The sequence below is a fragment of the Sorex araneus genome, chromosome 7 (genome assembly GCF_027595985.1).
Source record: "Sorex araneus isolate mSorAra2 chromosome 7, mSorAra2.pri, whole genome shotgun sequence".
NCBI lineage: Eukaryota > Metazoa > Chordata > Mammalia > Eulipotyphla > Soricidae > Sorex > Sorex araneus.
The window spans coordinates 59352501-59371903 of record NC_073308.1 but is presented as its reverse complement, the minus strand read 5'-3'; the positions used below and the strand labels follow the sequence as shown (position 1 = coordinate 59371903).

The following is a 19403-nucleotide window of genomic DNA, read 5'->3' as shown; positions in this document are numbered from 1 at the left end:
TTTCCTAATTTTGATCCTAGTTCTAACAGATATGAGTTGAAGCCCTATTTAAATATTCTTAGCATTAAAATTGGAGATGACTGGGGGCTGGAGCAATAGCACAGCGGGTAGGGCATTTGCCTTGCACGCGGCCGACCTGGGTTCGAGGGTTCGATTCCCAGCATCCCATATGGTCCCCTGAGCACCGCCAGAGGTAATTCCTGAGTGCAGAACCAGGAGTAACCCCTGTGCATCGCCAGGTGTGACCCAAAAAGCAAAAAAAAAAAAAAAAAAAAGGAGATGACCATAGTGGGAGGGATTCTTAGGACTGAATGACGCATACAGAATACTTGATCTGGCAATTAGTAAACACTGAATACACTGGTCATAATGACAACAGAGTCACCTATTGTGTCTCTGACAACAGTCCACTCTTTCTCTCTGCTGCTGCCTACCGCCAGGGTTATCATTCTTGTATAATGTGATATAAATCATCTCTCCCTCTGCCCAAATCCCATTGTTTCACATGTATTTCTTTTTCTAGTGATGCTGAAAATAATTTCATAATTTATCAGTATTTTTATCCCGAATTGTTTATCAGCTTTCTAAAAGGTCTTCCCTAGTAAAACATGAAAATATTTACTTATGATTTCCCTAATAATTACAAGTTTCTTTTCTTCTCTCCTCAATTTTCTTTCTTTCCTTCTAAGAGTTTAATCCTCTTAGGATTCATTTTGATGTACCACTTAAACAAACAAACAAAAAGATGAACTTTGGAAATAGTATAGAGAAGAAGGCATCTGTCTCGCACAGAGCAGACCCCAGTCAATCCCAGATACTGCATATGGTCCCCAGAGCACTGCCGGGAGTGATCTCTGAGCACAGAGCCAGAAATAACCCCTTAACACTGCTGGGTGTGGCCCCCAAATCTAAGAACTGAAGACAAAAACAACCATATCGTCACTACATTGCCCAATATGCTGCTGATTAATCCATCTTTCCCACCACAGATCAAAAACTATCGTATGCCAAAAAGTGTCGTTTTTTAGACACATTTCACTCATTGAGTTATTTTCTTGCCTGGCATCATGTTTAAACTTTGAACAGTCCAAATACTTCATTATTTTGATTTTTCATTTTTTAAATACGTTACATATTATTTTTGTATTGAGGTTCTGTGGTTTACAACACTGTTAATGATGGTTTCCTGTGCACATAATTCCAACATCACATCCCTCGCCAGTGTGCCCGCTCCGTGCCCCCAGGGCCTTGATGCCCCTACTGTAGAGCCCCCCCACCCACTCAGTTGTGTGGACCAGTTTTCCTGTTGGCCTCCTGTTTCTTTTGGTCCTTTGTTGTCACTTTGTTGTACACCATTAAGTCCCACATATTAGAGAGATCATTTTGTTTTGATATTCTTCCAGATGAAAAAATTATTTTTCAGTTTTCTACAAACCTGCTCTGGGATTTTGATTGGGATTAATTTAAAGAAAAGAGACTGAGTCTGTTATTTATTAAAAGCATGAACTGTACTCCCACTGTTTTGTGTGTTTTTTAATTTTTGCTGCTGTTTTTTTTTTAATTGAGATACCATGAGATACAGTTACAAAGTTGTTCATGATTAGGTTTCAGTCATTCAATGTTCCAACACCCATCCTTTCACCAGAGCACATTTCCCACCACCAATGTCCCCAGTTTCCTTCCCTCAGACTACCTCTATAGCAGAGTCTCTATCTCTCTGTCTCTGTCTCTCTCCCCACACATACTTCGGGGCATTATGGTTTGCAATACAGTTACTGCAAGGTTATCATGTCCTTTTACCTACTTTCAGCACTCATTTCTTGGTCAGAGTGATCATTTCCAACTATCACTGTCATAGAGGTCCCTCCTCTATCCTAGCTGCGCCCCCACCACCACTATGTGTGACAAGCTTCCAACTGTGGACCAGGACTCCTGGCCCTTTTATCTACTCTTCTTGTGCATTAGTATCAGACTATGGTTTGTTTTTACATGTTCCACAAATGAGTGCAATCATCTGTCCCTCTTCTTCTGACTAGCATGATACTCTCCATGTCCACCCAAGTGAATTTCATGGCTTTATTTTTCCTGGTGGCTGCATATTCCATAGTAGATATACCATAGTTTTTTCAGCCAGTAATCTGTTCTCAGGCACTCAGGTTTGTTCCAGATTCTCGCTATTGTTAAGTAGTGTTGCAATGAGCATAGGAGTGTAGATGGATTTTCTGCTGTGTACTTTTGGGGCCCCAGGGTATATTCCCAGAAGTCACATCAACATTGAAGCCTTTGCTAAAAGCAATATCTGACCAACAAGTTGTGAAATATACATGTTCTTTGACTTTGTAGTATATTGGAAACTAATATGAGAATATCTTCATCGGTTCTGCCTAAGTAGTGTGCATAGGTCCTAGACCTGACCGTAGAATGTTCCAACCCTTAGATGCCCTCCTCCTCCACAGTGATATTTGGAGGTAGGACTTTGAAGGGTTAATTGGGTTAGATGAGGTCATAAGGATGGGGTCTTACAAGACCACCAGAATTCCACCTCTATTCATGATGTTGGTAACAAAATGGTCATGTGAGCAAACAGTGAGAGGACAACGTGAGCTCCTCTCCGTGAAAACACCATTCTGACTCCCAGACTCCAGGGCTCTGAGGAAGTTCATTTCTCTTGTCTGGGGCATCTAGTCAATGGCACTGTGGTGACCCAACATTAATCTCCCCCTAGACCGTTACCCTAAGCTTCAAAAGTTAAAATCCCAGGAAATAGGATGGCAATTGCTCTAACAATTTCATTTAATGTCTTTTGGTGGGGGGGAAGAGTGACCTCTGAAGCAGTTTAGGGGGCCAACTGACTGAGCAGCTTAACTCTTGGGTCCCGTAATATTGGGGTCACCAGGACCACATGTAGTGTTGTGAGGGACTTACTATGCCGGAAGCACCTTTCATTCCTCAACTATCTTCTGGACCACTCAATATCCTTTTGTTAGAATGTTAATGAGAAAGAAGAAAATATGTTGAATGAAAGGACAACTAGAACCTGCTCTGATTATGTTGTCTTAAAGTTGCAGTTTTCAAGAACCTATTGTTGAGGTGAAATGTCGACTTACTGTATAATTGGATGATTCAGTGAGTTTGGGCTACTTCATGTGAGTAAGTACTTATTGAACTGCTTTGTGTGAGAATCAATTCAAGAAAAAAAAACCAGCAGTTTCTAAGTTGCTGTATTTTCCCTTGCAAAATGAAAATCATTTTCTAGACAGATAAATTTCCTATTGCTGGAGATGTTGGCTGCCCTATTTTATTGCATAGAATGCAAATGAGAGAGTTGTTGTTGAGGTTTAGTGACCATAATGTTAACATCTGACACATCTAGTAGTAGGAGCACGAAGCCCTTTATTCTCATTTCTTCTGTGAAACACTTTCAAATTTACTCAGTGCATTCAGCATGCAAAATACCATTTACCTTCAAAATAAATTCAAATGAAGCAAACTCTCATTTATAGATTCCGAGAGGTGAAATGTCTTTTGCAAGGATCCAGAGTGAAACCTTATATAAGAATTTACTGTTCAGACCCTGGTCCATCCAACTTAGGCACCTCCCCCCATGGGTGGTGCCAGGTTCTGCCAGCAACTGGGTGGCATCTCGGTTGCCTTGTGCCAAGCTGAACTTGGCTCAGGTAGCTCTTGGTGCTCCCAGGATTCAGCCAGTCACCTGTGGGCAGATGTGTGGATGGAGCTGCTGTTGCTAAGGGACAAATCTCTGGGCCACTTCCTAATGAGCTCCAAAACCAATGATCAAAAATGCTCCTGGGAATCTGAGGAGCTAGGGATGCTCTCTCTCTCTCTCTCTTTGGCTTTTTGGGTCACACCCGGAGATGCACAGGGGTTATTCCTGGCTCACACACTCAGGAATTACTCCTGGCGGTGCTCGAGGGACCATATGGAATGCTGGAAATTGAACTCAGGTCAGCCACGTGCAAGGTAAGCACCCTATCCACTGTGCTATCGCTCCAGCCCCAAGGGATGCTCTTCTTAACCCTTCCTCCCCTCCTTTCCTCTCCCTTCCATTTATAAACAGCAAAAAGGAAGTTTGACTTTTGATTTGAGCTTCAAACGTGAAGCCATGCAAGCAACATGAAATCCACAAGCCTTCCTTTGCCCGTTGTCTGACTTGACCCTGAACCAAATCTTTGTCTAATCCAGTAATCATAAGTAGCGAAACCAAACCAGGTCCAAAATTCAATAGAATCTTTTTCCCCCCTTTTAATTTGGTGTGTGCCCTACCTGGCAGAGCTCAGGGAAACTCCTGGCTCAGTTCTCAGGGATCACTCCTGGAAATGCTTGGGGAAGCACGTGGTGCCAGGGATCAAACCCACAGCCTCATCCATGCAAAGTTTGTGCTCTACCCTGTTGAGTTCTCTGGTCCTCAGAATACGGTTTAATGTTTACTCTGAGGACACTGCTTCAAAGGCTGCGGCATATGCTGTGCGTGAGCTATCCGGGGTTCAGACCCCAGCACCAAAGAGTCTAAAAGAACTGCAAAGAGTAGCTCCCCAGCAGCAGGGGTAGCCCCCAAGCGCTACCTGTTGTGGCCACACCCCCATACAGGAGTTATTGCTTGACAGAAGAAGCAAAAGCACCATTGAACAGTAGGAATTTATAAGACTTGCAATGAAAATAATGGCACATTCTAGTGAAAAGCAGGTGAAGTCTAGTGTATTTTTTTTTGTTTTTTTGTTTTTTTGGGTCACACCTGGCAATGCACAGGGGTCACTCCTGGCTCTGAACTCAGGAATTACCCCTGGCGGTGCTCAGGGGACCATATGGGATGCTGGGATTTGAACCCGGGTCGGTCGCGTGCAAACGCCCTACCCGCTATGCTATCACTCCAGCCCCAAAGTCTAGTGTATTTTTGAAATCAGTGACAGTCCCCGCTTTGTGTTGTCTGTGGAAAAGAATAAACCAAGAGCAAAGAATGTGGTGGTCGTTGCCTGTCTTAGGAAAAGTGAAGTTAAAAAATATGCTTTTAGGGGTAGAGGGTTTTGGGTCACAGTGCTTGGGGGCTACACCCAGCTCTGTGTTAGGTTACTCCTGTCAGTGCTCAGGGCACTGAAACAGGGTCAGCTGCATGCAAGTTGCTTAACCCCTGTACTACCTCTTTGGCCCAAAGGTAAAATATTTTTGTGTGAAAAATAGTTTAAGCCTGTAATAAATACTCAAGAGAGTACACATTACTGACAAGTTTATCTAACCTTTCAACTTGTAGGCGTTGTTTTCAAAGAATCAGTTTCACTGGTGTGGTGGTTTAGAACAGTCCTGCTCTACACTTGCAGTGTGACCCCATCACCCCATTGCCAGTGCCAGGACCCCTCCACCATGGTCCAAGGGCCTTTGTCCCACAGTCCCCCTTTGCTTCTGTCTGATGGCAGTGTCAGGCTCATTTCCTCTGGGTGCTGTCTAGTCCCTTGCAGTGTTTCTTGATACTCACCTCTGAATGAGACATCAGCTAGTTTTTAACTCTTTTCTTCTAACATTTCACTTAGCACCAGCAGCATCTTTTTCTAGTTCTTTGTAATAGCCCTGCTCACCCCATAAGTAAAAACTGGGATATGTCATGAAGGGCTAAAAAAAAAAAAGCAGACTTTGAACATCTTGGAAATATTAATCGTGTTAAAGGTTTGCACTGGAATTGCGCTGGAGTCCAGTGGACCGTGAGAATGACCCAACCAGAGGTCCCCATTGCTTCCTGAGGAGCAGCGTACTCAGGAGAGACCTTGTGGCTGGAGGAATGGGCACAGATCCAGCCCATCTCTGAAATGCTTCACCCCCCAAACTCAGGGATAACAATAGAACATTCTTTTTTTTTTTGTTTTTGGGTCACACCTGGTGATGCACAGGGGTTACTCCTGGCTCTGCACTCAGAATTTCTCCTGGCGGTGCTCAGGGAACCATATGGGATGCTGGGATTTGAACCTGGGTCGGCCGCGTGCAAGGCAAACGCCCTACCCGCTATGCTATCACTCTAGTCCCCTAGAACATTCTTTTATAGATAAGAAGCATTGTGTTGGAGGCAAGACAAGATATAGACCCAGGTGACAGGGCACTCTTGCATTTGGGTTCTGGCGCTGACATTTTTAGGGCATGGGGTGGCTCCAAAGCAGTGCTCAGGAGGTGAAGAAGCCCCACAGTGATTCAATGCAAGGCCTCAAGACTGTGGTGCTGCTCTGGTCTGGCAGTGCTCGGATGACTCAGGCTGCTCCTCTGATGACCCAGAGGCCTGTGGGGTTGCACCCACTGGGGAGGGGGGGTGCAGGGGAAGTCCATGTGGCGCCAGAAATCAATCCCAGGTTGGGCACATACCTATCTCCCAGCCCCTCAACCCTGACATTTTTAACCAAACCGTCTTCCTGGATTTCAATGTCCTCATATTTTAAAATGGAGCTAAGAGTTCTAAAAATGTTTTCTAGCACAACAGTAGAGAGAAAAAAAATGTATCAAGGACAACACATAACAGACACTCTAATGATGGGAAAGCTGAGGTTCTACCACATTAAAAATCTAAGTCAAATTATTCATAAAATAATTTTAATTAAATTTAAATAATATATTTTCCTCTAAATGAACATTCTTCACTTTAATACATGCTTAAGGCTTACTACTACTGAATCTCAAAAGCAAAATAATCAACAGTGGGAAATGAAAACACCTTCTTTAAATATTTCCTTCCAAACATCTTTTTCTTGATAGACTAATAATTAATAGAAATATCTGTATGTTTTATGCTTTTTTCAAAATCCTTTTCAAAAGAGACCCCATAATAATTATAACAAGTTAAATAAGCATAGTACTTAAAATTCAACAACAGAAAAATCTGACACATTGCTTATTTTTCCACTGTTTAAAGACTTTTTATGATAGAGTAAAAAATTTACACAATATTATGAATATTCTGTAGACAAAATTTCCTCAAATAGAAATTTAACCCAAAATATTATTCACTGAATTTCAGTGATGGGTATCTAATACATAAGGTATACTAAAAGAACATTCAGTTATTCCTAAAAATAAAATTCAAAACCAAGAATATAAAGGCTTTAGCTGTTAAAATTAGAAAACTATGTAAGAACATAAAATATTTTTAGTAACTGCATATGTATCTTAAGGTTTACTTTTTTTGAGAGTGATGTTATTAAAACACAGATATAAGAGCTTAATAAATGTTTCAATTCTACATTTTTCTATTGAACATATATATGTACCTATAAATATTTAGGGAGAATTTGGATCAGATCATTATACATGACAAGATAACCTGATAATGTCATGCTCTTTCATTTCATCTTTTGTGGAGATAGCCTGAAAGAAGTAAGCAATATTTGTAATCATTTTGTTGTACAATTGGATCAGACTTTATTTTCGGTAATTTTCATAATTTCTTATTAGGGAGTTCAGCTGGTTAAAAAGTTAACTTAAAATACTCAGATTCTAGTTAGAATATATTTTTATAAAAATAAATATCTAAGCAATAAATACTTTGTTTTCAGATGAGGTAGATAAATTAAAATACTCGATCTTGATCTGAACTTAAAAAATGTAAAGCACTTACCAATTCAAAATCTATACAAATCAAGACAACTGGAGAGTCCCTTTTATTTTGACATATATGTGCTTCAAGTACAGGCTTCTGCAATATCACTCTTTTCATGCTCTGAAACCTTGGTAAATTAAAATTCATAATTTTCAGGAACTTAAAGATCATTTAATCCACCTAGGAAGCTTTGTTACCTAGATGAAAGCCATTGGAACTGCACACCAAAAATTTAGGTTTTCATTTACATTTAAGTTGTATTTTCCCCCTTACACACCTATATATAGTAAAATACAACAGCAGGCAAAGCCATCACTCTTCTGAGAGTGTACGATTATTTGGATGGTAAAGAGTTAATAAAAATTTCAAGGTCTGCTAAAGCATTATGAAGCCCTTCATCCATGTGTTGACTTCTAAGAAAAGTTTTCAGCGTACGGAGAGCAGTTACTGCTTCTGGTTTTGAGGGTAAGGGGAGCTCGGTTCCCAGGGCACACCCATCCTCATCTTCATCGGAAGCATAAAATCTAACTTCATCTGCCTGGCTCTCGCTGGGCCACAACGAGTCACTGCTGAGTGCCCCTTCACAGGTCTCCAGGTCATCGTCCAGGGCCGCGTACTCCTCCAGCGACAGCCCTTCTGGAAATTCCACTCCTGCCGCCTGGGCGTCCGCCACCAGATCGAGGCCCCTGTCCGTCTCCCCGCTGCCCTTTTCACTTTCTGCTCCCTTGGGAGGTTTGAAGCCCGCCTCTTCGTAGCTCTTAACGATAGTGTCTGGGGTCACAGCCCGCCAGCACAGATGCAAGGTGTCGACTGCATCCAAAAGAGAAAAGGTAAATTCTCTGCTGCCTTCCACAGAGCTCAAAAATTTCTTGATGAGACAGTGCCGGTATTTGATCTTAAGGCTTTGGATCACGCCTTGCTTCATGGCAATAAATTTGGACGGTAAGCACGAGGGGAAGAATGCTAACTCGATGGCCTTTAGGTTCTTGACCTCCGGGTGTGCGGGAAAAGAATCGACAAAAATCACCACTCTCCGGTGCTGGGCTTGAAACTTCTGATCAAGCTGCTGCATCCATTGTTCAAAAACCTCGGAGGTCATCCACGCCATGGTGTTAGCTTCGTAACACACCGGCAAGGACCTGATGCCTTTGAAACAGGGTGGGTTTCTGTTTTTCCCAATGACAAGCAAAGGAAGTTTCTCTGAGCCGTCCATGTTTGTCCCAACCACCAGAGTTAGCCTGTCTTTGCACAACTTCCCAATGGAGCAGGTTTCTCCTTTAAATGCAAAAGTATTTGTAGGCAACATTCGATACAGCAGTCCTGTCTCTTTTATATTAAAGACATTTTTAGGATGATAATCATTTAAATAGTAAGGAAGGATATTTTGGTGCCAGACACTTGAAGGATCTACTGATACCCCAGTGGCTTCTACAGGTTGAGCTCTGAATACTAAACCGTACCTGGATTTAAAGCGATCCAGCCAGCCGTTACTGCACTTAAAATCATTGTGTCCAAGTTTCTGGGCAAAATCATTAGCCTTTAGACGCAACATTGGGCCATTTACTGGTACATTTAGGCACTGAGCGATTCGATACCATCTCATTAATGCCTCTTCCAGGTCTGTGTAAAAAGCAGTTCTCAGTCTTTTTCTCTTTGGATCAAATTTCAGAGATTCAAAGGCTTCTAGGACTTTGTCTTTATTCTTCATAATCGAAGACAGTGAATTTTTCTTTATTCCATATTCAGCTGCAATCTCCGCTTTTTTCTTCCCACTCTCTACAGCATTGATAATGTCAATCTTTTCCTCAATCGACAGACTCTTCTTTTTCTTCACTGTTCCGGGGAGGGACGAGGCATCCACAGAGGCTTCTGCCATCTCCACCAGCTCTCGGGTCCGTTCTCTCCTCTTCCACACGTCTGCGCCTTTAATTACATTTATTTTCTGGGATGGTGCAGCTTGCTGCCTTCTAGTCCACACCACATATTAAACGTGTCTAATCATCTTATTCCTCTGAACTCAAGGACTAAATATAATTTTCAGAAGATCTGAAGGGAAAAAAAACGTTAGACATGACTGGAATATTTTAGAGGAGAAACTTCCTTCCCAGGACCTTGTGTAACTCCGTTTTATAGTTTATTCCAAGTTCGAGGAGTCAGGCTAAAATAGAAATCTCATTATGGCAGACCTGTCCAGTCCTGCTGATATATTTTTGGAACTTCAATCCTTTAAGATGATCCATTTTATCCATGTGCACATTCAGCCTCCTATTAATTCTCCACAGAAGGCTTCTGAGATAAGGAGAAAAAGCCTTCAGTAATTTTCAGGCAAAATGTTGCCCATTAATAATGGAAGAATCCTTCTAAGACTTGCCAATGTATTTTCTGTCTCTGGAAAATATTGAGAACACATATACACATCAGTTTTAGCATTGATCTATTAAGTAAATAACCAAAAGATAACTGTACGAGTTAGTTATGCTTTCATAATGAGAAGAGCAGGACCGGCTCTCTGAAAGCACAGGGACCAGCCTTCCGGGAGAGCCGCTTACCTCCCTTCCCATCGGGCTCTCCATGTCTGCTCCCGACTCCCACTTGGCAAGACAGATTCTGAAATAAGTCCGACAAACTTAATCTGTTTTGAAGATGTGGCCTTACCAAAATTAAAGCCCTAAAATTGACATTGGCTGGATCTTTGGCTGCTATTTTCCCTATGAAGTCACTGCCCCCTCTGCCTTCTCGAAACTATTCCGACAGAAGTCACAAGGTCCAACCTTTAATAGCACATGGGAGACTGTGTCCCCTTTATGGGAGTGGCAGCAAATGATTCGCTCAAGTCCCAATCGAGGGATTCCACTACAAGTGTTAAAAAATCAGCATCTGAGTCTATCCCAATTATTTTCAAAATCTCATGAACTTTTCTACCAATTTAATACAGTAGGCAGGTATGCAGAGGTCAAAATGCACAGGAATAAACAAATCATTGTGGTTTTCAACCTTTCCCCCATCTGTGGCCTGACCAGGGCCAGCAGACAGGAAGCTGAAAACCATTGCCCTCAACTTTCTGTAGGCAGGTGAGTGACTGCTAGGTTGTAACCTCTTCTTCCTACTGTGTAAAACACACGGTTTATCAGACATGAAGTGACAGTGATTCTGACACTGGGCACTCACATAAGCCTGAGTAGTCTCGGGAACCTCAAATTCAGTTTACTTATTTGCAAACTAGCCATAGCACTTCACAGTGATTACACAATTGCTGAGATTTGGCGAGATCACAAAGAACTTTCTACATGCAGTAAATACCTGGGGATGACCCCATAATCAATACCTTTTCTCTAATTTTCCTTTGGCCGTGTCAATTTAGAAAATTCAGGGTCAGAGAGATAATACAGGGTAAGGTGCTTGTCTTGCGTGTGGCTGACCCCAGATCAATCCTCAGCACCACTCATTATCAAAAGCTCTGCCAGGAGGGATCCCTGAGCACAGAACCAGGAGTCAGCAAGCCCTGAGCACAGCCCCCAAACAAACAAAAGCAAAAATAAACCCAAAAAACCAAAAACAAAAAGAAAATTCAGAGATTTTACAAACTTAAACTTCAAACAGAAGCAAGATTTTTACCTTAAATATATACCAAAAGCAGAGCTCTTAAGTCAACAAATCCATGAAACGAGCCCTAGGGCCCCACTGAATCCCTGCCCCCTTCCCAAGCTGCAGCTTTCCTGCCAGAACCTATAGTTTGGGGCTGCTATAGCCAAGTTTCGAGCTAATTTACTGAGCAGCTGTTATCACCACCTGAGACAATACGGGCAATTCATTGAGTTGTTCTCTCTGGCCTCCCAGAATTCAAGACAAAACACACAGTCTTTTACATGCAAAATTTTCTGACCAAACAGTCAAAATTCCTCAGCTTTTGTTGTCAAAATTTTTAATCAAATTGTCTAAATTTTTATCATTGCAAAAACCAGAAAGGAGGGTTTTGTTATTGATGTTGTTTAAATAAATAAATAAATGAATAAATAAATAAATAAAAGAAGGTTTAAATAATGACAACCTAAGGCTTTGGTTTTCATGCTTCTTCACTTCCTGTAGTTCAAACAGCTTAGTAGGAAGGTCCAACCAGATTTCAGTGCATACCGTTATAAGGTGGTTAAGGAGAGTCTGGAATCCAGGTTTACTGGGGTCAAGGTCAAGTCTGTCATTCTTCCCACTGCATTACAGCGTCTCTGAGTCACACTGCTAGGGCCTCCTCTGAGAGCAGCATCCTATGCCCCAGCTCCCACGTCAGCATTTCCAGGGCCCATCCAACCGTAACCGGAAAGAGGAAAAACTACTATCAAACCTCCACAAAGTAAGCCATGATGAAGGCCAAGGTCACTCAGTGATCCTACTCACAGTTAGGAAGACCTGACCTTTATAAGGTAGATGTGACAATTCAACGAAAATCTAAAGCATCGTTGCTCATTTATGGGACCTCCCTATGCATTTTTTCTGTAATTTCCTTTAATTCTACAACTTCAAAGTAATTTTTCCCTAAATACCTCATTCTTTTTGGAAGAGAGGGAGGTCACACCCATCGATGCTCAGGAGTTACTCCTACCTCTACACTCAAGAATTACTCCTGGCGGTGCTCTGGGGACCATATGAGATGCCGGGAATCGAACCCGGATTGGCCACATGCAAGACAAATGCCCAAACCATTGTGCTATTGCTCCAGCCCCATAAAGATCTCATTCTTATCAGGAAAAGAATCTGCCTTCAGAAACTGAGGTAGTAAGATCTATTTATTAAAAAAAAACAAAACAAAAACCCATAAGCAAAATTATAAAATATGGGAATTTCACAACTTTTTCCATCTTTTTTCCTTCCTTCCTTCTTTCCTTCCTTCCTTCCTTCCTTCCTTCCTTCCTTCCTTCCTTCCTTCCTTCCTTCCTTGCTTCCTTCCTTCCTTCCTTCCTTCATTCCTTCCTCTTTTCTTTCTTCTGCCTTATTTGATTTGTCAGATATAAGTCCTATCATTTGAAATAAAAGGGTTAGAGAAAAAGTAATTTTTATTTCATTTTACCTCATCCCAAATAAAGCAATATACACAAAGAGACACTTATCTTGATCAAACTAAAAATAGTAATAGGCTTATTTAGAAATATTACAAATTTTTTTAAAAGAAAATTTTTATTTATTTATTTTTGGCTTTTTGGGGTCATACCCAGTGATGCTCAGGGGTTACTCCTGGCTCTGCACTCGAGAATCACTCCTGGTGGTGCCCAGGGGACCATATGGGATGCTGGAACCCAAACCCAGGTTGACTGTGTGCAAGGCAAACACCCTACCTGCTGTACTATCACTGGCCCAATATTATAAATTATTTCCTAAGAGTTAATAGTATATATTTCATTTTAAAACAGCAAAGCTATAATTTTCCATGGCAAAATACAACCTATCTTTACTCTCAAAAAACCACATTTATGTACTAAAACCAGACTTCATTCCTAAATATAATAAGGTACTGCCAATTCAACTCAGTTGCTATTGTCTATTCTCCCAAAATACAGTATCTGAGATTTTTTTTCAGGGAGAAATAGCACAGGGTAATGCTTCCCAGAAGTACTCATTCTGTCAATTAATCATTCTACTCTTAAAATACCACAGCAGAGAATGCTGCAGTACAAATTGTAGACTACTGCTCCATGCCGCTGGTAATGCTTACTGTAAATCACCACTGAGAAGTTATCGCTTGATCTCCAAATCAAGCATTGGTCAATTCTGCTGGTTATAAGTGGGAATGTTCTTTCAGAAAAGGAGTGGCCCTATGTTTTTGTCTTTTGCCTGAGAGAAAGGCAGTAGTTAGTGTTGGTCAAGATGCCACCACAGAGGTTAACAGTCCTCCCATAAATAGCCACACAAAGGGGGCGGGTACAAATCATGATACAGTGCCTTAAATATGTGACTTCTACCCAGCAAGTTTGCATCTAGGATTTTATCCCCAGAGAATAGCTAAAGAGGTGAAAATCGACTTTCCAAATCTATGGGTTTTCTATTGCTGTGTGACAAATCACCACACATTTGGTGGCTTGAAACACCAGCATTTATTTTACCCAGTTCCTGTCCTCTGGGTTCTCTGCTTAGGGGACTTAGCCCAGGTCCTCTTCTTAAGACCCGGTTCTCTGGGTCCTCAGCTGGAACCCTCTGCTTAGGATTCTACCAGGCAGTAAATAAGAGGCCAATTGAGTGAGGCTCTTTGAATGAGGTTCTTCAAGAGGGAGGTTCCGGGGAAGGATCTACGTTCAAGCCTTTTCAGATTCTTTACAAAATTTAGCTCCTTGTAGTGGGTAAGACTGAGGTCCTTGGGTTTTTGTGCTGGCTGTAGGCAGAAACTTCTTTCAGTTCCTGCAGGTCTTCCTCCCTCATGTCTTGCCTGTGGTATCTTTATTCCAGCAGCAGACACCTTCCTCATGTGTTCCTTCTAGTACTTTCAATCTCTCTGGCCACCTATTACCATTAGCAGCTGAAAACTCTGCTCTCTTCAAAGGTACCTGGGATCAGTTTAGACTCACACAGATTATTTCCCTTTTGATGAACACAGAGTCAACCAATTAGTAACCCTAATGACACCTTCAGATTCTCCTGCCTGTAGTATTACACAATAGGGCGTGATATGCTCTCATACAAGGGAAAGGTCACAGGAAGTCACCTTAGAATTCTACTGCACGAGAATGCTCCTCACATTGTCATTTTAGAATCAGACAAGACAGGAAAGAGCCTAAGTAGGTAACAAAAAGGATTAGGTATAGAAATTAAGGAAAACCTATAGAAGCTGAAATATGACTGGGTCACTGAGGAACATTTAATGAAATAAGCAAACTTCTATAATAAGGGAAAAGTAAATTATAAGACTGTATGCCAATAGGCCGTAACGGAAAGTTACATAAAGCCAAAGGCTCTCAATGTTCCCTCGTGCTGATAGCCAACTGTACATTCCCAACACTCTGCCAACTACATGAAGATGGCATCTGCACGAAGGAAGACATTGCCTACAGTATGGATTGTTCCTGCTAGGTAATCGGATTATGAATCAAGTCAGTGTTTTTCCTCTCTGTGATTAAAACAATTTTGCAACTCTTTTGTTTCATTTGTGTGTCATTTTATTTTTTAAAAATCAGTACTAAGGAACAAAGCTGGCAATGTTCCCATGCAGGATATTCAGAAGTAAAAGTTACATTGCTTTTATCAGTAGTTTACACCCCTCTGCAGAGAACCGAGCACTTTCCCAGTCTCAGAAAGCACTCGCTCTCTGTGGTCCTGAAATAGTGCCCACTTAATCCTGCCCGCGCCATTTCCTGAAGTGGCAGCAGGGGCTGGCTCCTATTCTGGAATTTGCCTTGTGTGCAGCAGATAACATTTCTATGACAGCCAGTTTCCTGGTGCTATGAAAGAATAAAATGTGTCCAAAGTTCAATGTCCCCCCAGAGGATCTTATTTATTGTGGAACTGAAAGGCAGAGACAGGAGTCTGAGGCAGATTGAAAATGGGAACTCAAACCAAGTGCTACTGGGATCAAAGAGGGGAAAATGGATGTTCACAAGGAGAAGAGTGGGTTCCTGGTGGAAGTCGGTGAGCTGACCTGAAAGGAAGGCTAGGCAGGTGACAGGGGAGGAGCTAGAGGAAGGTATTTCGGCTAAGCAGAATAGAGACTTAAACATGATGGAGGAAACCAGGGCAGCTTGACCAGTCCCATGTAACCCATATGGCATGTGTATGTATATAGCCAACTAAACCAGCGTTTTCCTCCATGAATGCGTGTGTGTGTAGTTGACTTAGCATTGTGCATGCTGCAAGCAAGTATGGAGTCAGACCTTGATGAGCCATGGATGTCAGGATATGAAGTAGACTTGGTTCAAGTACCCACTGATGCCATTCAGAGTTTTGAGTTGAAGAGTGACAGGACTCAGGGCTGGAGTGATAGCACAGTGGGTAGGGTGTTTGCCTTGCATGCGGCCGACCCGGGTTCGATTCCCAGCATCCTATATGGTCCCCTGAGTACCACCAGTGGTAGTTCCTGAGTGCATGAGCCAAGAGTAACCCTGAGCATCGCCAGGTGTGACCCAAAAAGCAAAAAAAAAAAAAAAAAAAAAAGACAGGACTCAAGAGAAACTTTCTTCCTTTATCATAACCAATGGCTACAGCTTTTAGAAATAAGTGCCATTCAGGGGCTGGACATAACACGTTCATTAAGTCCACCAGTCTATGAGGAATGGAACGAAGCTCTCTGTACCTTCTGTTAAGGTTTTCTTTAGTGTAAGTAGTGACCCTGCTTGTGCCGCCTACATCCACAGGCTTCTTGAAATGTTCCACTAATCAGTACCCTCTAGCAGAAGAATTCCCATCTCCAGAGAATTCAACTGTGTAATCAGTAACTAAATCTCTTTTCATGGAAAGTCAGCTGCTGAGGAACAATGAGAAAATTCTTAATAATTACCAGAATTGGACGAGTGCAACAGTACAACAAGTAAGGCATTTGCCTCGAACACTACTTACCCCGGATTCAATCCCCAGCATTCTATCTGGTCCACTGAGCACCTCAGGCATAACTCCTCAGCATCATTAGGTGGGTAACCCAAAAATCAGGGGGAAAAATAATAACCAAAGTTCACTGGAGAGAGATCTGAAGGTAAAGCTTATTTTCTCTCTTGAGGAAAAACTGGACAATCAGGATACACTACTCCTGCCAGAATTCTTCAGCTTTCACTCCTGCAGACCAGCACCTGTCCTGTCTTTGGGTCCTCACCAAGGCGGATCAGTGGTTTCCAAACCCTACACACCTGTGAGCAGCACCAGTCTTATGGACCAGTGGTTGAAGACCACTGCATTGTTTACTACCAAAGCCGCAGGCAAAAGATTGCATGCACATAAAAAAAAAAAAAAGAGCAAATGCGCTATCCTTTAACTCTGCTGTCTGCTTCTAGTCAATACGCAAAAGACAGGCTGCCAAATTTTCCTCAAAGTCATGGGACTAAGTACTATCAGATTGGTCAAAAGGGAGTAACAGTCAATGGCATACGAAGGAGAATTCTTAGTTCTCATATTATAAGCAATGGCAGGTAGTTATACCCCTTTTTCTTTCTTACCTCTCCAAACAAATGTTCATAGAGGGAAAGGTAGTATTCTCTTTCTATGGAGAATGGGGGAAGCAGAATCCCCCCCAGAATTCTAGGCAAAGGAAGAGAAAGATAGAGGTAGTGGAGGAGATTAAAAAAAAAAAAGCATTTCAATAGTTTGGTTTAAAATAAGGCCATTTCCAGGAGGATTGCTTCATGGCTTAGAAGCTGGCCTCACACGCTGGGAGAAAGGGCAGCTGAGATAGAGAAGGGACCACTAAGTAAATGATGCTTGCAGGGTTTGCTCAGGATGGGAGATGTGTGCTGACAGTAGACTATGGACTGAACATGATGGCTATTTAATACCCGTATCTCGAACCACAACATTCAAAAGGAGAAAATGAGTAAAAGGGAATGTGCCTGCTACATAGGCGGGGTACGGGGAGGTTGGGGGGTGGGAAGAGAAGCTAGGAACATTGGTGGTGGTGAATGGGCATTGGTGGAGGGATGGGTACTCGATCATTGTATGACTGAAACAATCACGAAACTTTGTAAATCTGTAACTTTATCTCCCGGTGATTCATTTAAAAAATAAAAAAATAAAATAAGGTCATTTAGTTATTATTAAACAGTCCCTACAAATTCAATGTATATTATCTATTGCTTCCTTTTCTCCAAAGAATGTGCACATAATTTCACTGTTTTTCTTATTAGCTTCCACTTATTCACTTCCAGAGTTTTTTTTCAAGCATTGTCATTTTCCTTGAGGCAGGAGAAATCATGGAAAGAGTAATCCCGATCAACAGCCTTGCACAGCAAAACACTATGTGCATGTAATTCATGCTCAAAATCAGAATCTCAGTGGACAGAGAGAATGAACCATGACCGACAATTCCTTCACCAGGCAAAACTTGGTGTTAGTTCCAAGAGCTTCCACATCTATCAGAATTTCTATCAAAAGCATCTGCATCTGGGAAAAAAAGCCAGGGGACCAATGATGAATAACTAAAGCTGTTCACCTTTCTCATATAAGAAACACCCGTGGGGGGGAGGAAGGAGAGAGAAGGGAGGATGGTGCAACTGGCGTATGAGTGATTCACTCAAGAGACCATTAGCAGGAATCCTTAAGCCACAGGCCAGCAGTAAGTTATTTACACAATCTTTCAAGTACCACTGGGCACTACCTTAAGCTCCTCCTAGCCGCCCTTCTAGTGGGAACCTGGCTACCAAGTTCCAGACTGATCCTGTACGATAAACACAGCAGTCACTCTAGATAGGAATCTGTCTCTTCCAACCGAGAAGACCAACAGGATGGCTTTGAACAGGACCGAATGACAGGACCGAAGCCCCAGTTTTCATGAGATGGGATCTATATGTGCTCTTTTGTGATAAGAGCACTTAAGATGAGGGCCTTTTCTACATTGATGGCAGCCTCTGACAAGGCTGGGGATGTCCTGGAGACCTCAGACCACAGACACTGCCTTTTACTTGGGCAACACTTGCGGTGTCCTGGGTATTTATGATTCCCAGCTGTTGTGAGGATACCTGTATGGGGCTACATCATTCACTACCGCCCAGGCCCCTGCATCTTTGCAGTGGCACACTTCACCTGAGGACCGATCAGAGACTGCTCAGCTTGAGGTGAGCAGTAAAGGCAGTGGAATCTACAGGGTAAAAATGCGGTGTAGTCATTCCTCTGGGTGAAATGGTCTTAAAAACAACCCCCCCCAAAAAAGCATCATTCACAAAATAGCGCAGAGTTTGGACGAAGGGCGGCGTGGCTGTTCCCCTGGACGCCCTGCAGGTAAGGAAGCTGGGGCGCCCAGCATCACCGCGGGGGGCCTGGCCATCCCAGAGAAGATCCACTTAGGGGACTGACATACAGGGCTCTGAGAGAAGGGATGGGCCCGCGGTTTCTGGGGGACAGACAAGAAGAGAGGGGTGTTCTGAAGAGGAGGTGCAAAGTGGGAGCAAAGGGAGTCGGGCCCCTAAAAAAGACCGGGGATGGGGGTGGGGGGAAGTTTCCAAAAGTCTCTTGGAGCCCCTGATCATCAGCGAGGAGAGCAGAAAGTATCAGGGGCGCGGGGACGGTGTAGTTCTGGGGAAATCGCTAATCGATAAGGCCCTGATTTCCATTCTCTGGCCGCTCCTTACCAGCGCCCCCCGCCCACCGCGACCCCAAATGAAAAAGAGCTGAAAGATCACAAAGAGGAGTAAGTTGGGGACGTTGCGGGAATCTGGTCTTCCCCAAAGGGGACGGAGTGAATGACAAGGTCGGAGGGGGCCTCTGCTTCCCGACCCCCTGCATTCCCATCTGCTCCCTGAACCCCGCTTTCCCTCCACCCTCGCGCCTCCCGCGTCTCCCGCTTCGGGGCTGGAATAACCCTGGCCGAGAGAGCGGCGGGAAGCTCCGTGCACCTCCACCCTCCCGCACCCCCGGCTCACCGTCTGCAGGGGGGTGGGGACGCCTAAAACGCGTGAGGCCGGGGTGCGTGAGTGAGAAAGACGGGGTGCTGGGGGGGGCTCTCGGGTAACCTCCCACCAGCCCCGGCTGGCCGGCGCGCCCTTCCGCTCAAGTTCCCAGCCGGGGCTGCAGCCCAGAGTCCCGCCCGCGAGCGCGCGCGGTCCAAACTCGGCTGTGCGGCCGCGGCCCCAGCATCACCCGGGCAACGGCGGCGGCGGCGGCTGCGCCCCGGATGCGGTTGCTAGGGCCGCCGCGGGGGGGC

The 19403-nt window shown here is 43.3% G+C and overlaps 1 protein-coding gene across 1 annotated transcript; it reads right to left on the bottom strand.

Annotated features, from left to right (window-relative positions):
* Window positions 1-6568: 6568 nt before the first annotated feature.
* TIGD4 (tigger transposable element derived 4) lies at window positions 6569-19348 on the bottom strand. Its single transcript, XM_004606252.2, has 2 exons — window positions 19123-19348; window positions 6569-9976 (listed from the first exon to the last, which is right to left on the bottom strand). Exon 2 carries the CDS (start codon window positions 9462-9464, stop codon window positions 7923-7925), a length of 1542 nt encoding a protein of 513 aa, XP_004606309.1. The 5' UTR covers window positions 9465-9976; window positions 19123-19348; the 3' UTR covers window positions 6569-7922.
* Window positions 19349-19403: the final 55 nt, after the last annotated feature.